The sequence below is a fragment of the Strongylocentrotus purpuratus genome, unplaced genomic scaffold (assembly GCF_000002235.5).
Source record: "Strongylocentrotus purpuratus isolate Spur 01 unplaced genomic scaffold, Spur_5.0 spur5_scaffold_13, whole genome shotgun sequence".
Classification (NCBI taxonomy): domain Eukaryota; kingdom Metazoa; phylum Echinodermata; class Echinoidea; order Camarodonta; family Strongylocentrotidae; genus Strongylocentrotus; species Strongylocentrotus purpuratus.
The window spans coordinates 35,138,743-35,164,910 of record NW_022145598.1 but is presented as its reverse complement, the minus strand read 5'-3'; the positions used below and the strand labels follow the sequence as shown (position 1 = coordinate 35,164,910).

The window sequence follows — 26,168 nt, the reverse complement described above, 5'->3', positions numbered from 1 at the left end:
GGATTGATATATTCATTGTTGATTTAAGTATTGATAGTTTAAAAAGGTCCCAATATGCAGATGACACGACATTATTTGTAGAATCTGAATGAAATTAACGATTTTGGAGACTATGCAGGTCCGAAAATGAATTGGAATAAGACAGAAGTTATGAAACTGAATATTGTAGATACTTTTGTTCATGATAATGCCATTATATATACTGATCAACCTGTTAAATATCTAGGAGTATATGTAGGCAAAAATAAGGAATGGTTACAAGATTTAAAATGGAATGTAAGAATAGATAAAATTCGGAATGTATTAAATAATGGAAAATGAGAGATCTTACTTTTTATGGTATAATAGTTGTTTTGAAAATGTTAACGGCGTCAAAATTTGTGTATACCGCAAAATTAATGTTGTTCCAGTATCAAAACATGTTTTATATGAATAGACTATTATTTTGTTTCTTAATGAATTCCAAAAAAGATAACAAATTAAACGTAATGTAATATTATAAGTGATATTGAAAATAGTGGATTGAATATAATTGGTATTGGTAGTAAAATAACTTCACTTCGTTTCTCATGGATATATTTCTTTTTTTTAATGATAATGGCTCTGAAAAATATGTTTACATACTGGTCCGATAAAATAGGGGATTTGCCACTTTGTTTACATTTCAATTGTAACATAACAGATATGAATTTATTATGCTCCAAACATAATTTGCCAGGATTCTATGTAGATATTTTCTGTACTTGGTCAGAACTAAGATTCATTGATATGTTTAAAGTAAGAAATATTCCAAATGAAATTATTTGGAAAAATAGATGCAGGTTTATTGAAAATTCATATTTGATTACAAATGGTATTTGGAATGACTCTACTTTAATAAATACAAAAGTGAAAGCAACACAGCTCTTATTTGATTTTAAAAATACAAAATTAAAGAAAGCATTTCCGCAGTGTTGGTTAGATAGATTAAGCTATGTGAATGATTTGAACACGAATGTGATATTTTCGAATCTTAGAGAAGTAGAAACAGGGGATAAAGTGCAGGCGCGTACGCAGGGGGGGGGGGGGGGGGGGGGTTACCCTCAATTTTGTCTAATGTGTTTGTTTTGGAGGAAAAAAAAACCTCTAATTTTTTTAATGAAAAAAAGAAGAAAAAACAACAACAAAATTGTGCTAAAGGGTGACAAAAAATTGACCTTACCCCCCCCCCCCCTACTGAACGCAATATAGGTCGGCCAAATTTTCCAATTTCCGGGACAAAAAATTGCTCTTTCCCCCCCGCCCCCCCCCCCCCCCCCCCCCCGCTTATTCACCGGCTGGCTAAGTCGTTGCGAAATTGTCGGCGCGATTTTCACTCAATTTTTCACTTTATGTTATATTGCAAGGATGTGATTATGTTTTGGAATATAACTAGTAATTTGATATTTTACCTATTTCAAGTAGAACTACAAATAAAACAAATAATATTAATTGTAGGTAAGGACATTGGAAACAAGAAATAAATTCTCTCCTGAATATTACTTTTAATTATGCGAAATGTGCAATTTATAAATGTTACGTTAAGAAGATTGTTAATGGTTCTATTCATTACCTAAACCACATACTTTGTCTTTTTTCCCTGGGGGAAAAACAGGTAAAAACACGTTAATTTTACCCTTTTTTTTATTTTTTAGATGGGCCCCCTCCCCTGGCGCTCAAGAGGGGGGGGGTGCGATTTTTCTAATTTTCGTCTGCCCCTTAGTATAATCGCAGTTTACGAGAGAAATCTGGTTAGCAAATGATTCAACGTTTCATTTATTCTACCTAGATTTTATTTAATTGTTAATAATAGACTTACAAGGAAAAAAGCATAAAAAGCATCATAAAATTAAAAACATGATAATATACAATAACTGAATACAAGGAAATGCATACAATAACTGAATACAAGAAAATGCATACAATAACTGATTAAAAGGAAATGGCAAGGTCATAAAAGCTTTAAAAAAAGCTGAATCACTGAATAGATCATGAACCCCCGTCCCCCTCTAACATGAGATGAGACGACATCTCATTTACATGCAATCACCATGATCACTTATACATTGTACGAGTCAAGAATTAATGCACGATTTTTAAAAGAGTATTCTAATGTATAATGTATGATTATAATTCCTTTTTCTAATAACGTATGTCAGGGGGAAAGGGCAACCGGGAAAAGCACATAAATATTAAGACCCTATTATACCGAGCTGGTACGGGTCAAGTCTCGATATCGAGTCCTCATTTACCGCATTTGGTACGTACCTGTGGCCGAGATGTCTAGGTGACAAATCTGACAGTGGACATGTGAAGACCTTCTTTGAAACATTCTTTTTCAGTGTTTTATGTCACATTTTTTAGACTCTAACCTGTGGGGGATCAGGACTGAGTGTCACTTGCAATACCTTTCGTATTAATAAAATGGCAGACACAATTAATATCGCATTGCGGAGAACATCTGGAGCCTCAGACGAAAGGTAAACAAGACTTGAGCAAAACAATGTTCCCACGTGCTAATTTTCATGTAAAGTAAATATTGTAATCATATGGGGCCTGAGGGAGCTCGGAGAGGTGTGCGTTAACTCCAGACACACATAGCTGCATTACTATCCTGGTTGTGTATTAAAACCTGTTCTATTGATCTTCAATCACCACTGTACAAAATTCAACCGATTTCACTCAAAATCACTAGATAGATGTCTAGACTTAAGAGTTTAATGACAATTAATGCATGATGACACCTACAATTAAAAATAAAGAAAAAGCGATAGGGCATAAAATACATTTGTTTCAACTTACCGATGTGAGCAGGTTAGAAAGAATTTGAAATTACAGATAACTTTTAAACTGATCATTAATTAGTCACCTTGTTAGTGACCGTAATGATCATCATCAATTCATAACTTGCATGAATTAAATGAGGATGTGAGATTACAGTCGCTAGCTTCATGCACTGGCGCTCCCGCACCCCATCCTCAGTATGCACTTGTATTGTGCAGCTGTTTGCCGTGAAACCTGTGAGAAAGTGCATGTATTCACCTCTTCACCTGTCTTTTCGGGCTCCTTAGTAAGACAATGTCTTGTAGTTGTAATGCCCTCCCATAGTTCATCAGTACGCCTACACCACTGCAAATAGTTTGTTCCTTAATAGAATAGGTCCATCGCTGGATCTGTGGGAAGACTCAACAGAATTATCACCTGCTGGGCCTATAACTAAACTTGTCGAGCTGTGTTGAAAGATAGGCATCCACCTCCGATTTGAAGCTGTATACTAATGTCTTCGTTCTTAGGAAAAATACTCCAAAAAATATAAGAAAATTAGACACAAAACAAGGAAAGATACCCGACTAATGACTTTTAAATCATGACAATAATTTGAACAATTGTTAAAGATTTAGTTGATTTTTGGTATGTTATAGTAGGGTATCTCTATTCAAGTGCTATGTTATGTCGTGTTATAATGCCAATGTTGTCTCCTGCAGTGACATCATATGCTATTGCACAATACAGCTCCGGAATTGGGCTTTTTTTTTTCCTGAGCGGTCTGAGTCGTCATTTTTAAATCTAGATTCTAGAATTATTGATGTTTTCTAAGAATAATCATTGTCATATTTGGAATCTGCGTCAAAAATTCTTCTCCATCATTTATTTTTAATTTCAAGCCCGTTTTGATTAGTGGGGCCCTTTAAGAAGCACGTAGAGATGTTATCATGATATTCACTAATCGAGTAATATATATGACAAATATCATTTCAAATTTTTTCAAATCTTAATTTCAGCAACACTAGTGATGCATTTGACAGTCTGCCCTCTTCTGTAACTACTGATCCATCATCGATCACTAGTTCTCCATCTAAACCAGTCAGGAAGAGAACCATTTCTACCGGTGGTTCGGGTGATACGGTCATCAGAACATCTAATAGAACTATCTACACCGCTGGAAGACCCCCGTGGTATAACTCACAGGGACAGCTTCATGAGGCTTTTGTCATAGGTATGATACAGATAACTTTGAAACTGATCATTAATAAGTCACCTTGTAAATGAGATAACATGCAAATAAATGATTTTAATAGGCCATCTTCGTAAGTTAACCATATTTATACTTGCATATATTATGTGTTGTTAGTTAGGGCAAGCCATCAATTTTGCCATACCTAGCAACAACTAATGTATGCTAGAACCCACTATTTTTCTTCTGTTCTGAATGCAGGGTTATGTGGAGGCAGTGCATCTGGGAAGACCACTGTAGCCAATGAAATCATCAAAGCATTGGATGTACCATGGGTTAGTCTCCTCTCAATGGACTCATTCTACAAGGTGGGTCAACTAGTCTTCAGTCAAGGCTACTTTTTCTTGATTTTGTGTTTGTAATTGCAGTTATTGAAAAGACCTCTCAATATATTGAAGATGACACAGTTTTCAGAATAACACCTCTGGGGCGGTATTCTGAACATTGTTGTAAGTTTTGTGTTATCTTTTGTTGTATCTTCCAGAATAACACAGCGCTAATATTGTTGTAAGTTGGTATTCTGAACATTGTTTTATCCCTATGTTATCTCTTGAAGGACCGCCTCTATCTTATCTTTGACCATTGATGACATGCCCATTTTTATGGAACCTACCAATCAAAATCTATTTATATAAGCATGATAAATAGGTCAACCAATAGGAATACTTAATGCCATATCTGAAGATGCGCCTAGCGCATACTAATCTTGGGTGTAATTAGTTATTTGAGCACTTATTACGCTCGTCATCATTATGCGCTGTTGAATGTGGATCATGAAGAAAAATCATGCTTTCACTATATTGGTTAAGATGAGAGCATTAAAATCGTCATATCCTAGCATGTAATATCTTAAAAAGTTCTCATCTGTGATGTTTCCGGTCAACACACAATCTTCTTCTAACTCGTCTATTGGCACGAAGTTGGTTCTGGGCAAAAAATATTGCCGCCATTATATCACCACGAAAGATACAACAACCCCTACCTGTTGTAAATATTGTTGTAAATACCATGCAAGATAAGATAAGATAAAAGATACAACAACTTTCAGAATACCAATTATCTTGACATATTATCTCCCGTGCGCATATGCAAATGAGGATTAAATGCCACTTTATTAATAATACGCACAATTACAAGCGCACCAAAGTATGAGCGCAGGCACAGCCAATAAGATGAGAGAAAAGATACAACAAAAGATAACACAAAAGTTACAACAATGTTCAGAATACCAACTTTATCTTATCTTCAAAGATACAACAATATTAGAGATAACACAGGGTTCAGAATACCGCCTCTGGTTTCAGTTCTGTATGTATGTGTTGTGAAATGTGATACATCAATAATGAGAGATGTTTGATACCATTATTTTTATACAGGTGTTGAGCCCCAAGCAGCACGAACAAGCCAACAGAAATGAGTACAACTTTGATCATCCGGATGCCTTTGATTTTGAACTTCTTGTGGAGACGTTGAAGAAACTCAAGGAAGGGAAGCATGTAGAGGTTTGTCATCCTTCAAGTCAAAATAACAAAAAGCAAAACAGAAACAAAAAACAAATGCATAAATGATTAAAAAAATCATACCACCACCACCATCATCACCACTACTAACAACAAAAGCAGCAGCAACAACAACAACAACAGCAGCAACATCAATGACAACATCAAAGCAGAAACAACACCAGCAACAATAAGAGCACCAATAAGACAACATCAACAACAACAGGGGTGGAAAACAACAACAACACAAATGCGCATTTCTTGATATAGTAATTAGTCAAGTATAGAGTGAAAAACATTAAACTGTCCAAGTTTATAGCCCATGTAAAGTTTGAGCTTCCAAAGACACGGTGAGATTTTACCTGATGTTAATTAATTGGCAAATCCAAGTTGTTTTGGCCTGGAAAATTACTGACCATGTCTCTGATTATGGTATATATTGTTTCTGGTTGATTGCTATACTATAGCTTGGATCAGATCAAATATGAAATATAATGACATAGTTCATGTCAATATATGATTTTGACTCAAAACTTGGTATCATGTGGAAAATCAAATTACCAAAATACCGTTGACTTGCCCTGATATAGAGAGAGCTGCTACTAGTTATAAGCTTCTGTTTTAGATTTACTATTCTTATCCAGCTGTAGGAATAAAAATACAAATGTTGCCCTCTTTTCTGTAGACTTGCAGCATACAACAATTTACTTTTGCATCAAAGCAATTGTGATGATATGCAATTCCTTTGAAAATTGATATTTCTCTTTCAAAGGTATGAAGAATTTGTCTCTTCTAGTCTTATAACCTGTGATGTTTCTTTATGTTTTATGGTTCAGGTTCCAGTGTATAATTTCACAACGCACAGTAGAGAAAGAGAAATGGTAAGCTTCCCAATTACTTCTGTTATAGAAAAAAATAAAAAGATCCGTGAATTTTCATGAGTTATCAATATGATTTGAAAAACTATGAAAAACTATGAATATCCTGTTGTTAACTGTGTACATGTATTTTTGACTTGATATTTCTACCTCCTAATCAGGTATTGAAATTAAACATGGAATTCATCTTGTAAAATTTCAAGAAAAAAATGTTATTTACGACCCCATGCAATAATTTCTAAAAGACTTCAATATTTCAGCATTTACTTCTACTTGAGGGCCCCGTCTTAAGTTGCAATTGATCCAAATCAATCGTAAGTCCTCCAAGCGATCTCCAGTTTGCATTTTCCTCTCTTTTATGTACATAGTTGCGATTTATATCAATCGCAAATAAGTTGCGATTGATATCAACTCTTTGTGAGATGGGGCCCAGATGTGAACTCTTTCTAATTTTCATTGTTTGTAATTTTTTATTTTCAGAAAACTATGTATGGTGCCAATGTTGTCATTTTCGAAGGAATTATGGCATTTGCGAAGAAAGAACTCATAGATGTAAGTTACATGTATGCTGACTTCTCCTTCTCCTTCGAACTGTATGTCCACAACCATTTGACTATAAAAGCTAGTACATAGTGTTACCGAAAATCCTACAGAGAATGTCTTGTCAGTGAATGTTTTACAGTGAAACCTGCTTTAGCAACCATATATATATATATATATATATATAAATATAAAGTGCGAGAATTCTCAACTCTGACATGACAACAGGTGTTCCAGAATATGTAGGCGTGAATAAAATGGTCTAGGAACGTGAGACGTAGCTGTACTTTTCAATTTTATTACAAGCTTTCGGCTTGTGAGGCCTCCTTCAGGGTATATATATCTAGAAAGACCACCTGTCTATAAAGACTACATTTTCTGTTTCCCTTGAATATTGTTTCTCATTGAAATGTGTACTCAAAAACCTATACATAAAGAGCACTGTTATTGCTCCCTTGAGTGGTCTTTACCTACAGGTTTCTCTGTATTTGTATGTCTCAAACAGGCTGAAGTTACGGAGTATAAAGACAAATGGTATACACCAGTATTTCATTTCTGAGCTTTTAACAGATTACATTAGCAATGTAGGCCTAGTGTTTTTACCCAAATTAGTTTATTTGTTTTATTCCCCAATAATTTTAGAAAGATATCAGGAAAACTATTTTCTTTTTGATGGCTTGTGTTTGAATAGAAAGTAACGTAATATCCTATCAGTAGAATGGATTGTTTTATAAAGAATTTTTTTGGCTTGTACCCAGTAGATAGAGATCGCGTGCTCGATGTTGTAATTGAAAACAAGTCAGAAAAATCTTAGAATCAGAATCAATTGTTGTTGCCATCCTTATTATTCATTCTAACACACTATTGCTGCTGTGCTGTCAAATATTTTTTTCCCACACAGGTTATGGACCTCAAGATTTTCGTAGACACCGATTCAGACATCAGGCTTGCACGGAGACTAAAGCGGGACATCACTGACAGGGGGCGTGGCCTGGAAGGAGTCATCAAACAGTATAATAAATTTGTGAAGCCAGCGTTTGAGCAGTTTATCGAGCCTTCTATTCAGCATGCAGATATTGTAGTGCCAAGAGGTCAGTAGTTGGGCTCATTTCTCCAAGAATCATATATTTGTAGAGGTGTTCTGGTCTAGAGTAGAGGATAAGTCGATGGACTGTAGATCACAAGGTACAGGGTTCAAATCCCAGCCCGACACTAACGTCCTTTGACAAGACGTTAATCTACATTTGCCTATCTAAACCCAGGTGCTAAATGGGTACCTGGTAGGATACGAATGTTAATGGCGTAAATGGTGCCTGGCTGTTATACTGCCCAGGGAATGGAGACATTATGTGCGGGCAAGCTTGAATCCAATGACCAGGGTACTATTATATCTGTAAAGCACTTAGAGACATTGTCGATGTATTAAGCACTATGTAAATGCGGAATATATTTTATTTCTTAAAGGGAAATCCAACCTTGATAGCAAACTACTCTTAAAGAAAGCAGAGAAGCAGACTGGTGAAAGTTTGAACGAAATCTGAAAAAAAAGTAATGTATTGTAGTTCATTCATTAATAACGGAGGGGTTAATGGAATACCCCGTCACTACAGTGTAGGTCCCCAGGAAAGAAACATCCGTAAATTTGAATACAGGTGCATGTTGGTAAACCGGTTTATTTCCTCATCAAAAGCTTAATTTTCTCTCCTTATTCACCGTACTATCCTTACTAAATATGTTGATATACCTACAGGAGCTGAGAATGAGGTTGCGATGATCCTTATCGTCCAGCATGTACATGACCAACTCACATTGGTGAGTATACAAGATTCTTTTCTCCAGAATAGAAAAAAAAAACTTCCTTTTGTTCTTAGGAGCTCTTTTAGGTATGGAGGAGGAGATGCGCCTATTTACATGCTATTATGTGCTCTCTCATTTTCTGTTAATTAAAGTATCTTTTTGTGATCTTCATGATTTTATATTTACGCTAATGGAAGAAGTTTATACCAGGAACCTACTGGAAATTTCTGTATTGTTATATTCATCAATTGTGAAGATTTAATGAAAAAGTGCTTAGAGACTTCAGTGGAAAGCACTTTATAAGCACCGTTTTATTATTATCATATATCATGAGTAGGAACTAGGAAATGTGGATTTTCTCGCATTCAATGTTGTACATGGACGTATATGCATTCAATTTTCCCCCTTTTTTGTTATAGCCAGAGCTCCTCTCAGAGCTGACCATAACTAAATCTTTTACTTTTCTCAAAGAAGATTTAATATAAGTTATTATATTATGCTAGAGGATTGATCATTTATGCTAGGAAGTTGAAGCTTATGAATTCCACCAATATTGCAGTTGAATAATCTGTATTCATCAATGCCTGGTGTACGAGATTTTGAAAAGATCCTTTTGCTTGTACAGTGTGTGACGTATACTGATGCACATTCTGAAAATATGGCCTATAAATCTTGTATTTTTGTCCTTCTTTTCTTTTCCAGAGAGGGTTCCAATTCAGGTAAGCAGGCCATCTGTTTTTAGATTCTAGAAAAGGTAGTATGATATAGTCAAACCTGCTTTAGTGACCACCTCTCTACAAAGACCACATTTTGTGTTTCCCTTGAAAATGGTTTCTCATTGAAACATGTACTAAAGGAACCTGTCTACAAAGACCACCCATCTACAAAGATCACTTTTTGTGTTTTCCTTCGGCGGTCGCTATAGACAGGTTTGACTGTATATTTAACCCTATTTTAACTGGGCTATTTCAGACCAGGTTTTTACTGGGGGGGGGGTCAATTTGACCCCCCCCTAAGATCTCGGCCGTTTTACCGCCGATCGCCGCGAAAATTTGCATGCATGTCAAGTGAAGTGTATAGAATACTATGGTAATTTCAAATTTTTGAAAAATTCACTCATTTGCATATTTATGGTAATTTATGCAAATAAGGTCATAAAATTCACATTTCGGCCCATAAATCATAGATTATTCATATTTAAGTATTCTTTTTCACTACATATATTTATTAGACCATTTGGAATAATAATACAACACAAAAATTGGAAGAGCCAGGTTATTCCTTATGTTATCTCTTGTTTTTATAATTTCTTATGTATTTCATTGTTTTTTTAACTTATGTATTTTATTGTTTTTGTTGTTTTATTTCATTTATAACTACAATTCAACTATTTTGACCCCAAAACGAACACCTAAACTTTAAACAAGACTGAATAACCAATGTTTCATCTATTTTTAGGAAAAATGACTTTTACATATGTTTTGTACTCAAATCACGAAAATGAGCGATTTTCGGGCTGACATGCAAAGACAAAAGGTCACGCGACCTTGTAACCGTAGGTCCGATTTTCAAAAAAATTGTTTTAAAAGATGCGTAACACTCGAAAGTAAAAAGTCATGAGAGGAAAATTTTATATCTGCCGCGGTTTCGGAGTAGTCGCGAAATTTCTACAGGGGGGGGGTCAAATTGACCCCCCCCCCCAGTTAACGTAGGGTTAAAGACCCTGTTGGGAGTGGAAAATGAAATAGGTGAACCATACATCAACAGAAAGTTTATAAGTCATAGATTACAATAATATCAAATATCAATTACATTCTATTTCAGTGTCTGTCAGAGGAGTAACAGCTTTCTGAAAACTTGAAATCTAAAGCTTTGAAAAACAGAATTTGTCGACCTAAAACATGCATTCTAATTCTATCACACTTCAATGAATTGTTACATTTGTCTGTAGCAGGTCAATATGAATACATTTACAAACATAACCTACTTATTTTAAATGATCATTTTCTTCTCCCCTGCTAAATCATTGACTTTTCTATTTTGTTGTCTTTGATTTTCTTCAGAGCTGAGCTACCACTAGCTCACGTCAACCAGCCGCTGCCCGACACACTCTATGTAGTTACTAATACGGTCCAGGTCCAAGGGTTGCACACATTTATCAGGTATTAAGCATTCCCCTGATTCATTATTAGACCTATAGAATGAGGAATTTCCTGAAGTTGATTTTATGCATTCTAGCTGTACACAAATTTATTTTGAGGTGATTGGTACACGTCTTTTTGAACCAATTAGCCAAAGCATTTTTTGTGAGTTATATGTGGGACTCCATGTTTGTATTGTATGTTCAAACACTATTTGAGCTTTAAAAATTACTTGTGTAAAAATATATTGTAAGTGTAAAGAACAAACTGCACTCTTTGTAAAGGTTAAATGGACCTTTAAATAGACAAGTCAATGCACTCACTTAAGATTTGGCATGCACAGACGTTCTCGCCCAGTTGTCTTCTTTTTCTCTTTCTCTTTATTTTTATTTTGCACTTTTGCAAATAACTCTAAAATTGACTTGATTTATGTCGTTTCCAATCTTCTTTTCTGACTAGGAATCGTGACACAGGACGTGATGAATTCATCTTCTATTCTCAGAGACTGACCAGGATTCTAATAGAGTACGCTCTCTCACTCCTACCATTCGAGGTAAAAACTCACCTTGAAGAATATTAATGATACTCATGGATTAATATAGTGTACATATTGTAGAAAGATCTAAAAATCATTACTTGCAGAGCCATGTAAAGCTGGTGAATCATTTGATTTCTTTGCGGGCTTGGCTAAAATCACGACTCCAATTTCGACCAATCAGATGACTAGATTTATTCAACATAATGAAATTGGGTAAAAAAGGGAATTGGAGCCGGTACATAACAGGGGCCAAGATTGCTTCATTAATGGATAGATTGAAATGACTACAAACAACGGAATACCTTTTTAAGCTGTTCCCTTCTACTCGAGCCCTTCAAATGCCAAAATCTCCGGGACTTTAGCCTTTGCCCTAGAGCCTGTGTCACATGATGGCTGGGTATTATAATTGCACATCATGTAGAAAATGGACAAAGAAAGAAATCATTTTGATACATGTACAACTTGTACAAGAGGAAGTCATTTCACATTGAAATGGTACAACAATAATCACAGGCCTTGTTGAACTTCCTAGTGATTAATTAATTGTTAGTATATATTTATTTGATTGGCTTGTTTCAGGACTGCATTGTAGAAACACCACAGAATACCAAGTATGCAGGCAAGAGATTCAAAGGCAGGGTAAGTATGAAATATGGAACGATCCACAGCTCAGATTTATTTTTAGAGCTACATGTACCATCGGCCATAATGAATTTTGGAATCACAGTCTAACCTGCGCCCTGTTTCACAAACAAGAACAAGTTACAATAACTGTTATAAGCTACTGAAATCATGGCATTTGATTGGCCGAGAGCAAGTTTGTCATCAAAATTCAGTTAGCATTTGTTATTGATAACAAGTTTTAAGAAACAGGGTCCTGCTTTGGCGACCACTTGTATAGAAAGGCCACCTGTCTCTGTAAAGATCACATTTTCTGTCTTGAAAGTAATTTCTCCTTGAAACCTGTACTTAAAGACCACCTGCTTATAAATACAAAGACAGTGTTTCTTGTCTCCCCAAAGTGGTCTTTATATACAGGTTTCACTAGAGCTGGAGCAGACCAAATATCGAAGAAAATGACACCATAAAAGTAAATTGCTGTTCATTTTCCATTATTCTTGATAACATCTGGGACAGCAAATGACCAAATACCTCGGACTTGCACTTCTACAATGCAAATTGGTTAGCTCATTAAATCACTCTGACTTGCAGATGTAATGTCATTACATGTACAGAGACCATAGGAGATGCAGAAACAATTCTCGCTATCCTAAATAGGTACGAAAATCTCGAAATTCGCGAGACGAGGTAATTTTCACTCTCTCGGGTCGTCACTACAACTTCCGGTATAGAGTCCCATCCCAAGTCACGGCCTTCATCCACCCCCATTTTTCAGGGTTCTTATGCTTGGAATCATGAGCCCAGCACTGTGCAGCCTCACAAAAGAAAACCATCGTCACTGATGTCAAAAGACGCAAAAAACAACGAATGAAATGTTCAAATAAACGTTGAAATATTTGCGAAAAAAACCCAAAACCGAGCAGACGACATATTCGGTGCATACACGTTGTGTGGCGACGGCGTTTTACGTTTGCGCTATCGCGCGCCTGCACAGGAAGCTGTAATGTCGAAAAGCTATCCCATAATGCAATGCGCGTTTTCAGGATTTTCCCCGGATCTCGGCAGAATCGCTATTTGGGGTAGCGAGAATTGTTTTCTAGTTTAAAGACACATAGTAGTGGGCTCTCTTGGGGAATTCAACATGATTCTGGTGTTTACCCATTAGAACAGGTGTTGTCAATCACCAGGATTAGCCTTAAGTTTTATGACCTATAGGCCTTTAATATGTATTAAATGCTCTGCATTTTCTGGTTACTAATTAATCGCAACATAAGGATTAGTCATTATCTTACATTTCCCTCATCCAAAGGCTCGCTGAGAGACTAGGGGGTATTTCTCGGTGGGGCCATGGGTTGGCTGTGCACAGACTTGTACACCCATTAGTGGTATTTCCACCAAGTCTGGTGTCAGCGAATTATGACCGGCTACACATGGAAACTGACTACCACCTCCCTTTAATCCAAACGTTTTGTCCTTGTCTTGTACATTGATGCCCATGTAAGTGTTTAGCCGTTCAATATGTTTCGTTTTGATACATATCATATATATCATGTGTGCAGTCAATACACACTTGCTGATGAAGGACCCTTGCATGTATTACACTATAGAAGGGAAGGTGTGGGGAGGGGCTTTTAGTACATGTGTCAGGTGTACAGATAATCCTTTCGATGTAAAGATCTTCTTAACCGTTCCTTTTCTTATTAAAGTGAATTGAATTGAATTCATTTACAACAACACATCACAATAATGACAGTATATGAACAATCATACATTTTAAAGAATAATATGATACCGTATAAATACATAAAGGAAGAGTAATGTTTAAAAATGTTAAAAACTCTAGACATAGATATGCATACCATTTAATGTACAAGATATACATGTAAATATGTGTATTACTCATATTAAAGGGAATGTTATTGTTGGGAACTAGAAGTGAGTGCAAGTGCTAGTCGTGCCTCATTCCACACTTTGACAAGATTTGAAAACAAAAATATATGCATGTAAACTTATTGGTTATTATTGTAAATTTTTTATTGGTTATCTGATAATGGCAAAGTTTAAGAACCTTACTGTGTGCTATCTCAAATGTGTGTGTTTCTCTCGTGTACAGCATACAAATTCATACGGATCGACACTTACATGTATGAGTATGATTTGAATATTGTTCGATCATCTGCAATCATCAATATTCATAGTGTGATCGTACACTCTATGTTGTGATTTTAGCAGATGATGTTCTAAATTGCCCAGCTAAAACCTGAATACCACATGGCAGTAGAGATCACACTTGAAAATCATTGGCTAGTATTCATGCAAGTATAATACATACACTATAACTTTAGGCATGGTTTCATCATTAAGAAAAGTGGATGGAGTTTGTTGGTACACTGATATATGGACTGTTTGTTGGTGTTTACTCTATCCATCCAGTAAGGATGAGATGTAGCATACTTCTGAAACTAATTGAGTAAACACAAAGTCATGTCATCATGAAATTAATTTTTATTTTTTATTTTATGACTGCAATCAGTCTCTCTTTCTTTCTCTCTTCTTTTCTCTTTCTCTCTCTCTCCTTTTCTCTCTCTTTCTCCCTCTCTCTCTTTTAATTTTTTTTTGGTTTTAATTGTGCTTTGCTCCATATTGCAGTGGACTATTAAAAGCTATATGTCTTTTTAATTTGGTCCACTTTTGAATACAAAAGGTTAAACATTTTGTTAATGTATATGATGCATAACCTTAAGTTGAACTCGATTTAAGACACGTGCAGTAGTGAACAAACAAAACATGCATTTAGAAAGAAACTTAGACTATCACAAGTTGGAGTTTTTGACATTCTTCATTCCCCCTTTCCAGAACAGCATTGCCATTATTGTATTAACCAGGGACCTGTTTCACAAAGCCTTTTTTCAATGACAAATGACAAAAATCAGTGACAAATCTGCTGATAACCAATAAGAAGCAAGGATTTCAATAGCTTATAACAAAATCTGTCATTTGTCACTGATGACAAGTTTTGTGAAACACCCCCAGGTGTCTTGGTCAAGAGGATATAAATCGCCCATCTGTGAATCAAATGGTTCACAGTTTGGATCCCAGCCGTGGCTCCTATGTCCTTTAGCCTAGTGTCATTTTACAAGGCATTGATCTATACTTAGCCACTCTTTACCCGGGTGTAGGTAATAGGATACCATGGGTACCAGGTAGGAAATAATGCCTTGAATGATTCATTGCAGCACCTTTGGGCAGATTTGCTAACTTTAGGATAATGGTAGCTCTTTGTAGATACAGTCAAACCTGTCTTAGTGGCAAGCTCTCTGTTAAAGACAGTCAATACTACTGGGCCAGACGGGATTAAACCACACAGCAAGGTCACTGACAGGTGGCTATCTCATTAACTCAGCTCTCAACTAACATAAGAAAAAGAGGATCATGGGGGACCAACAGGCACCGATTGGGGAAGTTTTCTATATAGAGAGAGCAGGTAGCTACAAGTAGGACAGTGGGGCTTTAAGGCCACCTGAAGACAGTGGTTGTGTAATTTATCTCCCTCTGGTAAAAAATGCATGTAGTAGAACCTGCCTAGAAAGGCCACCTGTCAATGGCCACTTGTTCTGATACCCTTGGGTGACCTTTATAGACAGGTTTGACTGTATGTGTATGTAACTTGGTGATTCACTGGGTTGGATACATGATATAAATTTAACAACTAAATTATTCAGAACCTCACCAAGGTTTGATATTTTTTAAGTATGTGAAAAATTCATTTGTACGGATGTACGTTTCTTGAGAATATGACATATATTTAAGCTTACATCTAAAAGCATTTAAGAAAGTCCCTAATTCAACCATTCTACCTTTCATTCTGGAGGTGAATATGAAAAACACAAAAGCATAACATTTACAAGGGGTGTTAATTATTTAGTTGTTAAGTGCACTTATACATGTGTATCTGGGCAATGTACATTGTATCTACATGTACATGTTAATAGTAAGATATAAATGTACATGTAGCTCTTGTATTAAATTGCCATCATCATTTATTGTATTCATGTTTGTCTTGTAAAGAACTTGAGGTCATGAGAGGTCATGTATATCATCTGTATCGACATGCACAATAAGCACCACCATAAACTCATCATCACCATCATCTTTTCCATTGAGAAATATTTAAAAACATCACCCTTAGGTATGCCATATATATAGCTGAAGAAAAATGTGATGATTTAATTTTTTCCTTTTTGATCTTTACAGTCAAGTGATGGCAAAAATAAGGTTAGTCTTGTGAAACCCAAAATATATTTAATAACAACTCGGCTTGAAGTGAAGTTCATCCATTCGCCAGTCCACTCAAAATATCCTGATTGGTATTTCATTCATGATAACCAGCTATACAAAGTCTCTGGTAAACTAACTTGATTAATTACGGATCAGTCATGGTATATTCCAGCACTTATTCTGCATGTACATTGTATTCTGGGTTTAGTTCAGTGAGAATCTTTACTAAAAGTGAATGATTTGTTTTGTTATTTGAATATTAAGTTTGCCGTGCATTTACATGAATTCCCTCATGAGTTCCAAATGAGTTTCTCTTTTCACTTTTTGATGCAGTAATTTTCTTTGCACTATTATTTTTTTTAACTTTAAAAAAAAATTGTGCAGAAGTGAAACAAGAAATTCTAGGTTCTGTGTCGCAAAATGTACAAAATTGATTACCGGTAGTCATTACCATAGGACTGGGTATGTTTAACTTTATTTATCCATTGAATGTAAACTTAAAATTGGGTTATAATATGGGGAAAATAACATCCATTTTCAATATCTATCTTTATTAATGTGAATGTAGGTTAGGTTTTGGGTAGAACAAGCACAGTTGCTAATCTCTCATCTATTTCTTTCATAAATAAAAGAGAATTTTATTTCAAATTTTACTGGGGTTTCCTCATCAACTAATTTACACATATAAGTGACCTTAGGTGACCTAGGTCATAGGTTATTAAGGCGTAAAGGTTTCAGGTTCTAACATATCTCTAGTGATGGGCTTAAAAGATGAATCATATCGGTGCGATAAACTCATGGTTGTGAATTAAAGCAGTTCATAACATTAATAGAAATGATGTATTCCTTTTTATTATCCAAAGTCTTTTTCTCCCTTGTTTGCTGTTTTTACATTTCAAGCACATCAAAAGCATCATAGCATGTATTTTTTACTGTTCTTTTCTATATCTTGATTTTTTAATAGAAAATAAATTTTAGTTACTAATGTATGATTTACTGCAAAGTACGCTTTTATTTTCGTGAGAATAACTGCTTCAATTTAATATATAGATATCAGCCATCCTCTTAAATATCTTTTTTAAGACTGTCCTGGCTTTAGAAGTGAGGAGTGTAATACTATACATGTAGGTACAATGTAAATCATTTGTCAAACATTGCATTATTATTCCAAATTTGTTGAATTTAGCCTATCTTCACATTTAGAAACATACATGTATATTAATGTTTCTAGAATGATTTAGTAATTTACAAGCAATTTGTGCTATATTTCATCCACCAACATGCTTTTGTTCAATTACAATACAGATTAATTAATACCATACTTGCAAATTTACATACATGTACTTCCATGTAGTGTAACTGCTTTGAAATCATGGAGCATTCCACCATCACTGCAACAAATAAACAGATAATGACACCTGTACAAAAGAACAAAGTATCAAACATATAAAAATACAAATAGCATGCAATCACCAATTGATAGCTTTGTGTGTCTTGTAAGGAATTTAACTTACCGGTATGTCATGGAACAAGTAGTAGTTCTTTGTGAAATTGTAAACCTAGCTTTACTTCAACGCATGCTACTAAAAATCTGCATGGGATTGAGATATTTATAAATTTTTTTTTAAAAGTACTGTGACATTGAAGGTGTGTGTGTGGGTGTGTGCGTGGGTGTGGGGGTGGATGGGTACTAAGAACACTAGGAAGACTGTACCTTCACTCTGAGGACCACTCGCAAGACGAGGACGACCTCTGTTCGAGAACCCAGCAAATTGTTTTAAATATGACACCATTTCCCATAGAGGTATGTTCATTTAGGCACTCTATTTGCATGGAAAAGTAGGTCCTCGGTTTAATCTGCAGTAATTTTTTTTAAAGATATAGACCGGTAGTTGTAAAATTGCGGTTCAAGGATTTAGGGTGCAAAATATCCATTCAATATGGTTCAAATATTGCCTTCAGAGGTTTAGAGGGCAATACTTCAACCTAAATTTGCAAAAAAGCAGAAATATATGCCCAAATGTTCAACGTTGAAGTGCATTCGTGATATCTATCCAGGCCTGATCGATATGATGATTTACCAATCAATTAGTAGGCGGTTTCCGGGCAAAATTTGTATCATCACGTCTTATTAAAAACATATTCTTTTACATGATTGGTAATGAGAGCTTCCATTTCATTTTTTGAGAGGGGGGGGGGGGCGTTTCCAAAACTGGTCTGTACAGGTGTACCTTTAAATCGTCCCCGGGATGTTATATAAAAAAAACATGAGAAGAAAAGTAGGGGGAGGAGTATTTAAAGATATAGACGTACATGTAGAAATCTTATTTTAATCAGGTGTTTAGACCAGCAATACGCTGCGTGAGGCATACTACATATAATAATAATAATTACATTAATAGGGCGTTTTTCTAAGTGTGTCCAATTATAAGCAACTAAATCCATATTTTTGCGTATACTATACATATTTATCGCAGTCATACCGATACGTTCACTTGTTGCAAAGTAAATCCTTGGAAGATGGAATCACCCCATTTTTAATCATTATATCATGTTAGCACACAGAAAGAACTAATACATGTTATAAATCAGCAGGGCTCTTCACTAACTTTTTGGAAGGCGGTCAGGATTGAAATGTTTAAAGTCTGTAACGAAATGTTAGGGTCTAGACCGAGATTTGGGCCGGGTCACCCAGATTTACCGGGAGACTGTTGGTGTTGAGCCCCGATTAAAGAAGAACTAACCCTTTTCAGATTCATTGGAAATAGAGGAAAAAATTAACATTTGAACAGATATGGGACAGCATGAAAGAAATTAAAGGAAACCTATTCATTAGACAATGATTCATGACACTCATATTTCAAGCACAAATTCGAACTTCTTGTATGAGGAACTTAATATAGCAGTCCATACTCTTTTGGTATTTGTAAACTAGGGTTCCATATAGCAATCCACCATCTATCTATTCTATTGAGCTATGAGTACTTACGCAAAATATTTTTCCCCCTTTTCTGGACTTCCAAGTGTACTGAAAAAAAGTTTTGCATGCATAAACATTTTAGTACATTTCATGAAAGGTTCAGTTGTTGCTGCAAAATGGCCGTTTTTAACAGTAACCTTCTCTAATCTCATTGACTTTTTGTTACTGGTTTGCAGCTGTTGGTTTACTGAATTACAGATATTTGTGGATTTCGTGGGAATATTTGTTTAGTATCTCTGAAACATTGGAATTCAATTTGTGCACTGATTTTGGTTGTTACTTCACTGTGAGTAGGTTAGGTTTTCTTTTTCTTGCTGCTGTGAATATTTATTTCATCCTTTACAGAATTAAACCTTGATATATTAGGAAGAGAAGCAGCATTCATGCTTCTAGTTGTCTTCTTTAATAGCATTTAATGTATTTTGATTTCCAAAAAAGTGTAGAAGATGACTGTAGAATAGAAGAATGATAACAACCTGTTTTTAATATAGAGGTTGACTGAATTACAATGCAGTTTCTTGTAATTCTATGCAAGAGCATTACTACATGTAGTTTGCATAACCATATATGGAATTTGGAAAGCAAGCATGAATCGTTATAAAAATGGCAGTGATGCCGTGTAGAAAAAGGAGAGATGAAACATGCACCCTATTTTCCAGTTATGTTTGATTTTTAATTTGTCTTTTCATTTCTAATAAAACCGCCTGATTTTATCATTGTATGATTACAAGTTTACAATCACAGTTGCTATCTTGAAAAACGAAAGATAACTGCTAGAAATCGGATATCCTCTGTAATGATTTACTTAACACATTGATTCTCAGATTGTTATGTAACTAGGCGAAGGAATTGTTTCTTTTACACTTTTTTCTCCTTTGCACTTTGGGTATTTATACTGGTTTTCGGTTAATCATCTAGAAATGGTGAATATGTTCTTCCTTATCTGTTCTTCTTCTACATGAACCCCTTGCAAGATTTCCCCTATTTCTAAAAATGGAATGTTCCAATCATAACTTCCTTTTATGTGCTGTGCAGATATGCGGTGTGTCCATTCTGAGAGCGGGGGAGGTGATGGAGCCTGCATTGAGTGAGGTGTGTAAGGATATCCGCCTAGGGAAGATCCTCATACAGACGAATAACATATCTGGAGAGCCAGAGGTAAGATGTACATCAATTTTGTTTAATTTCCATTCATGGCAAAAATAGATGAGTGGAGTGAATTAAACTAAAACATTATAATAAATGCTAGGAGTAAAATTAAATAAAGGAGAGATTTATCCATTTGTGAATGAAATACTAAAAGAATTAAACTAGAAAATAATAATAAATGCTAAGATTTAAGTAAAATAAAATTTTGATCTAAACTCAACTACATGTACATGTAGCAGCAGCATGTCATGCTATTTGCTAGCTCTCACAGACTAAATGTTCGTCAATTATCACTAATCTTTATAATTGAAATGAAAATGCATTTTATTGTTAGATGTCCATGTATATCCCTGAAAATTCCATTCCTAAGTCCAATCTGGAATTTAATTTGGATAAAATATAACGGGGGTACAGATTACCGAGGACGTATGGCAGTATCATGTAGGGGATTATGAAATTGAGAATAATATGATGGGTAAATAAATCTGATCTGCTTTGAATAGAAGATTCACCCCAAAGAATGTAGGTGTATTCTAAAAGAAGAGATGTATTCCTGCCCTTTGATGTACAATATTCCTTAGGAATGTGTACAAGAGCTTATATAAAATGAAGATATTCTTGGCATGATGCAATGCTTTTTAGCATGACATGGGTGCAGGCATTTCCTTAATCTTCTTCTTGCGTATGTGGAGAACAAATTTGTTTGAAATTTCTAAAGTAATGTGAAGCAGCCACCCCCTTTCTTGATAATATGACGTTTCGAATGCCCATGTATCGGTCAATGATCACATTTCATTTGACGTTTGTTAGCTTCACTACCTGAGGCTTCCCAAGGACATCAAGAAAGATTACGTCATCTTGATGGATGCTACCGTAGCAACAGGAGCAGCAGCTATGATGGCCATCAGGGTCCTTCTGGTAAGCTCACTTTTCATCCTCCTTTTATAATTGGTGTCACCTTCCTATCTTTCCTTTCTTTATACTAAAAATGTTTTTTTTAATAATAATTCTGTATTTTCTATTATCATTAAAAAAAAAGTATGATGGATTCCACAGTCCTGGGCCGTCTTATGAGGAGCTGCGTTTGATCAGAATCAATCGCAAGTTTACAGTTTCTTATGTACATAGTTGCGATTGATATCAATCGCAAATATATTGTTTCAGTTGTTTCAGAGATGCCAACCCTCCCTGAATTTTTTTTTGTTTGTTGACACATCACTCCTTAAAATTGTTAATTCCTCCCTGATTTTTTGAAAGATTATTCCCATTATGCTGTATGCAATGGATAGAAACCTCCCTGATACCTGAATGAATCCTCCCTGAAAGCTGAATGTAAAGATTGGCCTATCTGCTGTTTATAAGAAGGGGCCCTGGTTGAGCTATGACTGAGATGACGACAAGCAGGCCAGAGGCAAAACTCCATGTCAATGTCATTTCAGAAAGAAACAGATAATTTTCAAATACAAAATCCAACATGGCATATATGTACGATATGTACATGTAGGGAATAATTTTTTTGATAATCATCAGAATCAGGGAAACCTAAAGATATTTAGCTCTACCAGAATAAAATGTATTTATATGTGCACGTGGTCCTGTAACGCTAAAAGTTACAATTCTTTTGTCGTACATTTAATTTCATAAATTAAACGTAAATTTACAATAAATTTTATGTTGCACATATACACATGTAGATGTAATACGTACTATTGTGTAGTAAGATGCAATTATTCAAAGTAAGACTGGAGATATTGATATAATTCATTGTAAGTAGATATTTTTTTAATATCACAGGACCCATCTCTTGATAACAAATACCATGTCATATTGTCTATATTATTAACATTCTTTCCCCTCCGCCAATGCTTCTATAGGACCATGATGTACCCCAAGAAAACATCCTGTTTCTCTCACTGCTAGTTGCCGAGTCAGGTCAGTATAAATCTTTATAGAGAACTCCAGTCTAAAGTGTATGGATTAAACATAAAATTCATGATCTGTGATAGTGCATTTTACTTAATTCTGGGTAGAACTGTGGTTACTGTTAGCCTTCATTACCACACACCATGTAAATTCCATCTCTACTCCCTGTTGCCTACTACTACACAACACAACACTATACTACACAACACAATACAGCACACCACTCCACACCACACGACACCGCACCACACCACACCACAACACACCACACCACACCACACCACACCACTCCACACCACACCACACCACACCACACCACACCACATCACACCACACCACACCACACCACACCACACCACACCACACCACACCACACCACACCACACCACACCACAACACAACACAACACAACACAACACAACACAACACAACACAACACAACACAACACCACACCACGCCACACAACACCAAACCGAACCACACCACACAACATCAAACCACACGACACGACACACCACACCAAACCATGCCAAACTAATATAGCGCTCTTACAGTTTAACTATATCACAATGCTTTACAAACTTGTTATATAAATGGACATACATGTAATTAATTTCAGACAATAAATATAAATACTGCAAGGCCATACAATTGATTTCAAGGTTTACAAGATCTCCAGGAATTTGTGGTAAACAGGAAGAGATGGTGAAGACCAAAAGCACTGAGGAAAAGCGAGGTATAGCAGAGGAAAAGGATTTCTCTCCTGCACGTTTGTGGGTCCTGGAAACTACAACCTGCCGTAGAGAGAAAAACACCCTACTTGTGCATATATATAATGTTAATGTTGACTGCGGGTACACATGTACAAAATTATGCCACATTGAAAAAGGACATTTTGATTTAAAATTAAAAAGAAAAAATCAAAGGGTATATATATTCATATTACAGTAATATTTTGTTGTTTAATTAAAGCTGTACAGACTGTGGCCTGCATAATAATGGATAAAATTACTCTTAAGACGATACATGTATATTTGCATATTGATAACAGGTGTATTTATTATGTTTCAGGTGTCCAAACAGTGGCATATGCTTTCCTGTTATGTATATGCATATTCATAACAGGTGTATTTATTATGTTTCAGGTGTCCAAACGGTGGCATATGCTTTCCTGTTATGTATATGCATATTCATAACAGGTGTATTTGTTATGTTTTAGGTGTCCAAACGGTGGCGTATGCGTTCTTGTACATGTATATATTTGCATATTGATAACAGGTGTATTTATTATGTTTTTAGGTGTCCAAACGGTGGCGTATGCGTTCCCCAAGGTGAAGATCGTAACCACTGCTGTAGATAAGGCGGTCAATGAGAACTTTCACATCTTACCAGGGATAGGTGAGTTATAGTCCCGTCAAAAATAATAATAATATTAATATTCCGCTTTTATATAGCCCTTAATACATCTATGATGTCTCTAAGCGCTTTACAGATATACTATTACCCCGGGCATTGGATTCAATACTTGCCGGCACACATTGTGTGCACAATGTCCATTCCCTGGGGAGTATTCCAGACAGGCGTTACTTGACGCTCAAAAATAATAGACCATGGCCCTGTCTTATAAAGAGTTTTGGTCGAGTCAAATCGATTGCAAGTACTCAAGTCATTCGTAAAGATACAATCATGTACCGTAATCAATATAAATGGAAGAAGAAAAAAAAGGAGGTGCAATTATGTAGTTACCTTTTGTGTACATGTATGTACTGAGTTGTGATTGATATCAAACTCAAGTTGAATTGTGATCTATTGGAATCCAGCACAACTTTTAACAAGACAAGATCTTCGAATATCAACAGTATGTCCGATGGAATGAGAAGAATTTTTATTTTCTTTAGAGTGTAGTATTAATGTTAAATAACATTTTCCACAATAATTCAGTTCTTTGTTGCAATTTTTGATAGTGCTCTATCTTTAAAAAAATAATTGGGGATAGGTGCAAGCCAACTGTATTTGTCTCATGTTCTGGTAGTATGTTAAGATTGAATCATAAAACATACAAAGCCTATGCAGTGTTGTCCTGGAATAATGCAAACAGTTTTTCTATAACCATGAATGCTTATTTTGATCTCTATATTAATAGTTTGTTTTATTGCTAGCTGTTTTTTAAAACCTTCTTCCAAAGGTCGTGCTTTTCATGACACCAGCTCCCTTTTGTTGATATCTACAATGTTTTGTTTTTTCTTGGTTTAGGTAACTTTGGAGACAGATACTTTGGGACTGGTTCATGACAGGGATGACTGGACACCAGCAGATATTGGCATTAGCTTGAGTAAAGACAATTGCCTTTAAGAACTCCTTCGCTTCTCAGGACAGTTATAGTGTATTGAAAGCCATCTCTGCAAGATGAACTTGTTTCATACAGTGTTTGTGGTAACACTTGTTTAGCTCGAAGTGCAGATTTGATATTAGTTTTGTTTTGTGTTCAGAGAAGTGTTTCACAAAGACTAAGATTGACTTTAAGTTAGACTTAACTATGACAGGCCTATCAAGCACTGGTTGCTCCCACCATTGGTCTCTTAATTATGGTCTTTAGATAATGTTTTCCTTCAATAATGAACTATCAAAAAAGGTAAATTCTGTAGATATGTGACCATAATTTGTACGTCCCTTGCGAGACCAATGCCAGTAACTGATGAGAGCAAACAGTGGTATGAACGGCCTGCAATAGTAAATCCAACTTAAAGTCAATCTTAGTCTTTGTGAAACACCCCCAGGTTGTTTTTGTGTACTGATACTCCCGTCAGACCGACACCAGACCGACACCAGACTGACAAAAAATTGCATTACCCCCATTCGTCAAAAATGGGTCGGGTTGGGTTGATTTGGTGTTGTAACTGAGGTAGTCGTATACAGGAGATGCTGTAACCAGGGTGATTAACAGTTGCCAAAAGTGCACAATTTAACAACATCTTATATTAATCATTATTAATATTATTTTACCATGTATAGTTTTACAGTAATATTTGTTTGTTGAACAGTGGCATTATAGAGGCACATCTGTCTGGTATCATTTACTTTGTAACCAACTTCTTTCTTGCAGTCAAAAATTGAATATGTGCTTCAGCTATACATAAAGAGCCATCAGCCATGATTCAGAGAATTTGTTAAATTTGTTGGGTCAAGTGTTCTCCACAGCCCATCATTAATTGGGGAAGTATACTGTATACATACACCTGGCTATCATAGAAGAAAAAACATTGCTCTTTTGGAAATTCATATGTACCAGTATCCTTAAATTTTGGTCCCATTTTCATTGATATTGCCAGCAGCATTCTCAAAGTGGAAATTCAGCTTTACAAATAATTATGGGAAGACATTTGTGACGAAACAAAGAACTTGTCAAAAGAACATTCTGTTTCTATTTTATGTAGCTAGGCATGAATTGGCCATCTCTTCTCAAACATATCTTGAAATTGTATGATCCTGATGTAAAGTAGCCAAGAAAGAGCCAAATTAAGGCAAGTCCTATGAGTGTCCTCTGTTCAAAATAAAGTATAGTAAGTCTTGAATAGATATGACATCATTCCTTTTTTCCAGGGGGGGGGGGGGGGCGGGAGCAGGAATATGAGGATAAAGTACATCGTAAATATTGTGCATCTTTATGTAAAGCTACACCATTCAAATCGTGCTCAACGGATTATGATCTCATTCATATCAATGGAGTACAAAATTGTAAGCAGTTCAGTGTAAATTAACACAAATGATACTCTGTTTGCTGTTCCCATAA

The 26,168-nt window shown here is 35.6% G+C and overlaps 1 protein-coding gene across 3 annotated transcripts; it reads left to right on the top strand.

Annotated features, from left to right (window-relative positions):
* Positions 1-2,294: 2,294 nt before the first annotated feature.
* LOC583574 (uridine-cytidine kinase-like 1) lies at positions 2,295-26,168 on the top strand. 3 transcript variants are annotated; one of them, XM_030983430.1, is made up of 18 exons: positions 2,295-2,498; positions 3,801-4,015; positions 4,235-4,341; positions 5,410-5,535; positions 6,369-6,413; positions 6,891-6,962; positions 7,852-8,041; positions 8,701-8,762; positions 9,450-9,461; positions 10,806-10,909; positions 11,348-11,441; positions 12,006-12,065; positions 16,302-16,322; positions 20,341-20,463; positions 21,265-21,372; positions 22,329-22,386; positions 23,678-23,776; positions 24,632-26,168. In XM_030983430.1, the coding sequence occupies exons 1-18, from the start codon at positions 2,443-2,445 to the stop codon at positions 24,667-24,669; spliced, it is 1,590 nt and encodes a 529-aa protein (XP_030839290.1). In that variant the 5' UTR covers positions 2,295-2,442; the 3' UTR covers positions 24,670-26,168. The 3 variants fall into 3 exon arrangements, with proteins under 3 accessions (XP_030839290.1, XP_030839289.1, XP_030839291.1); XM_030983429.1 differs by having other exon boundaries at positions 9,450-9,466; positions 10,811-10,909; XM_030983431.1 differs by lacking the exon at positions 16,302-16,322 and having other exon boundaries at positions 9,450-9,466; positions 10,811-10,909.

Coding starts and splice junctions, on each gene's coding strand:
- LOC583574 (XM_030983430.1), top strand. CDS start 2,443: ATGGCAGACACAATTAATATCGCATTGCGGAGAACATCTGGAGCCTCA. Junction 4,016..4,234: donor TCATGAGGCTTTTGTCATAG/GTATGATACAGA, acceptor TTCTGAATGCAG/GGTTATGTGGAGGCAGTGCA. Junction 12,066..16,301: donor GCAAGAGATTCAAAGGCAGG/GTAAGTATGAAA, acceptor TGATCTTTACAG/TCAAGTGATGGCAAAAATAA.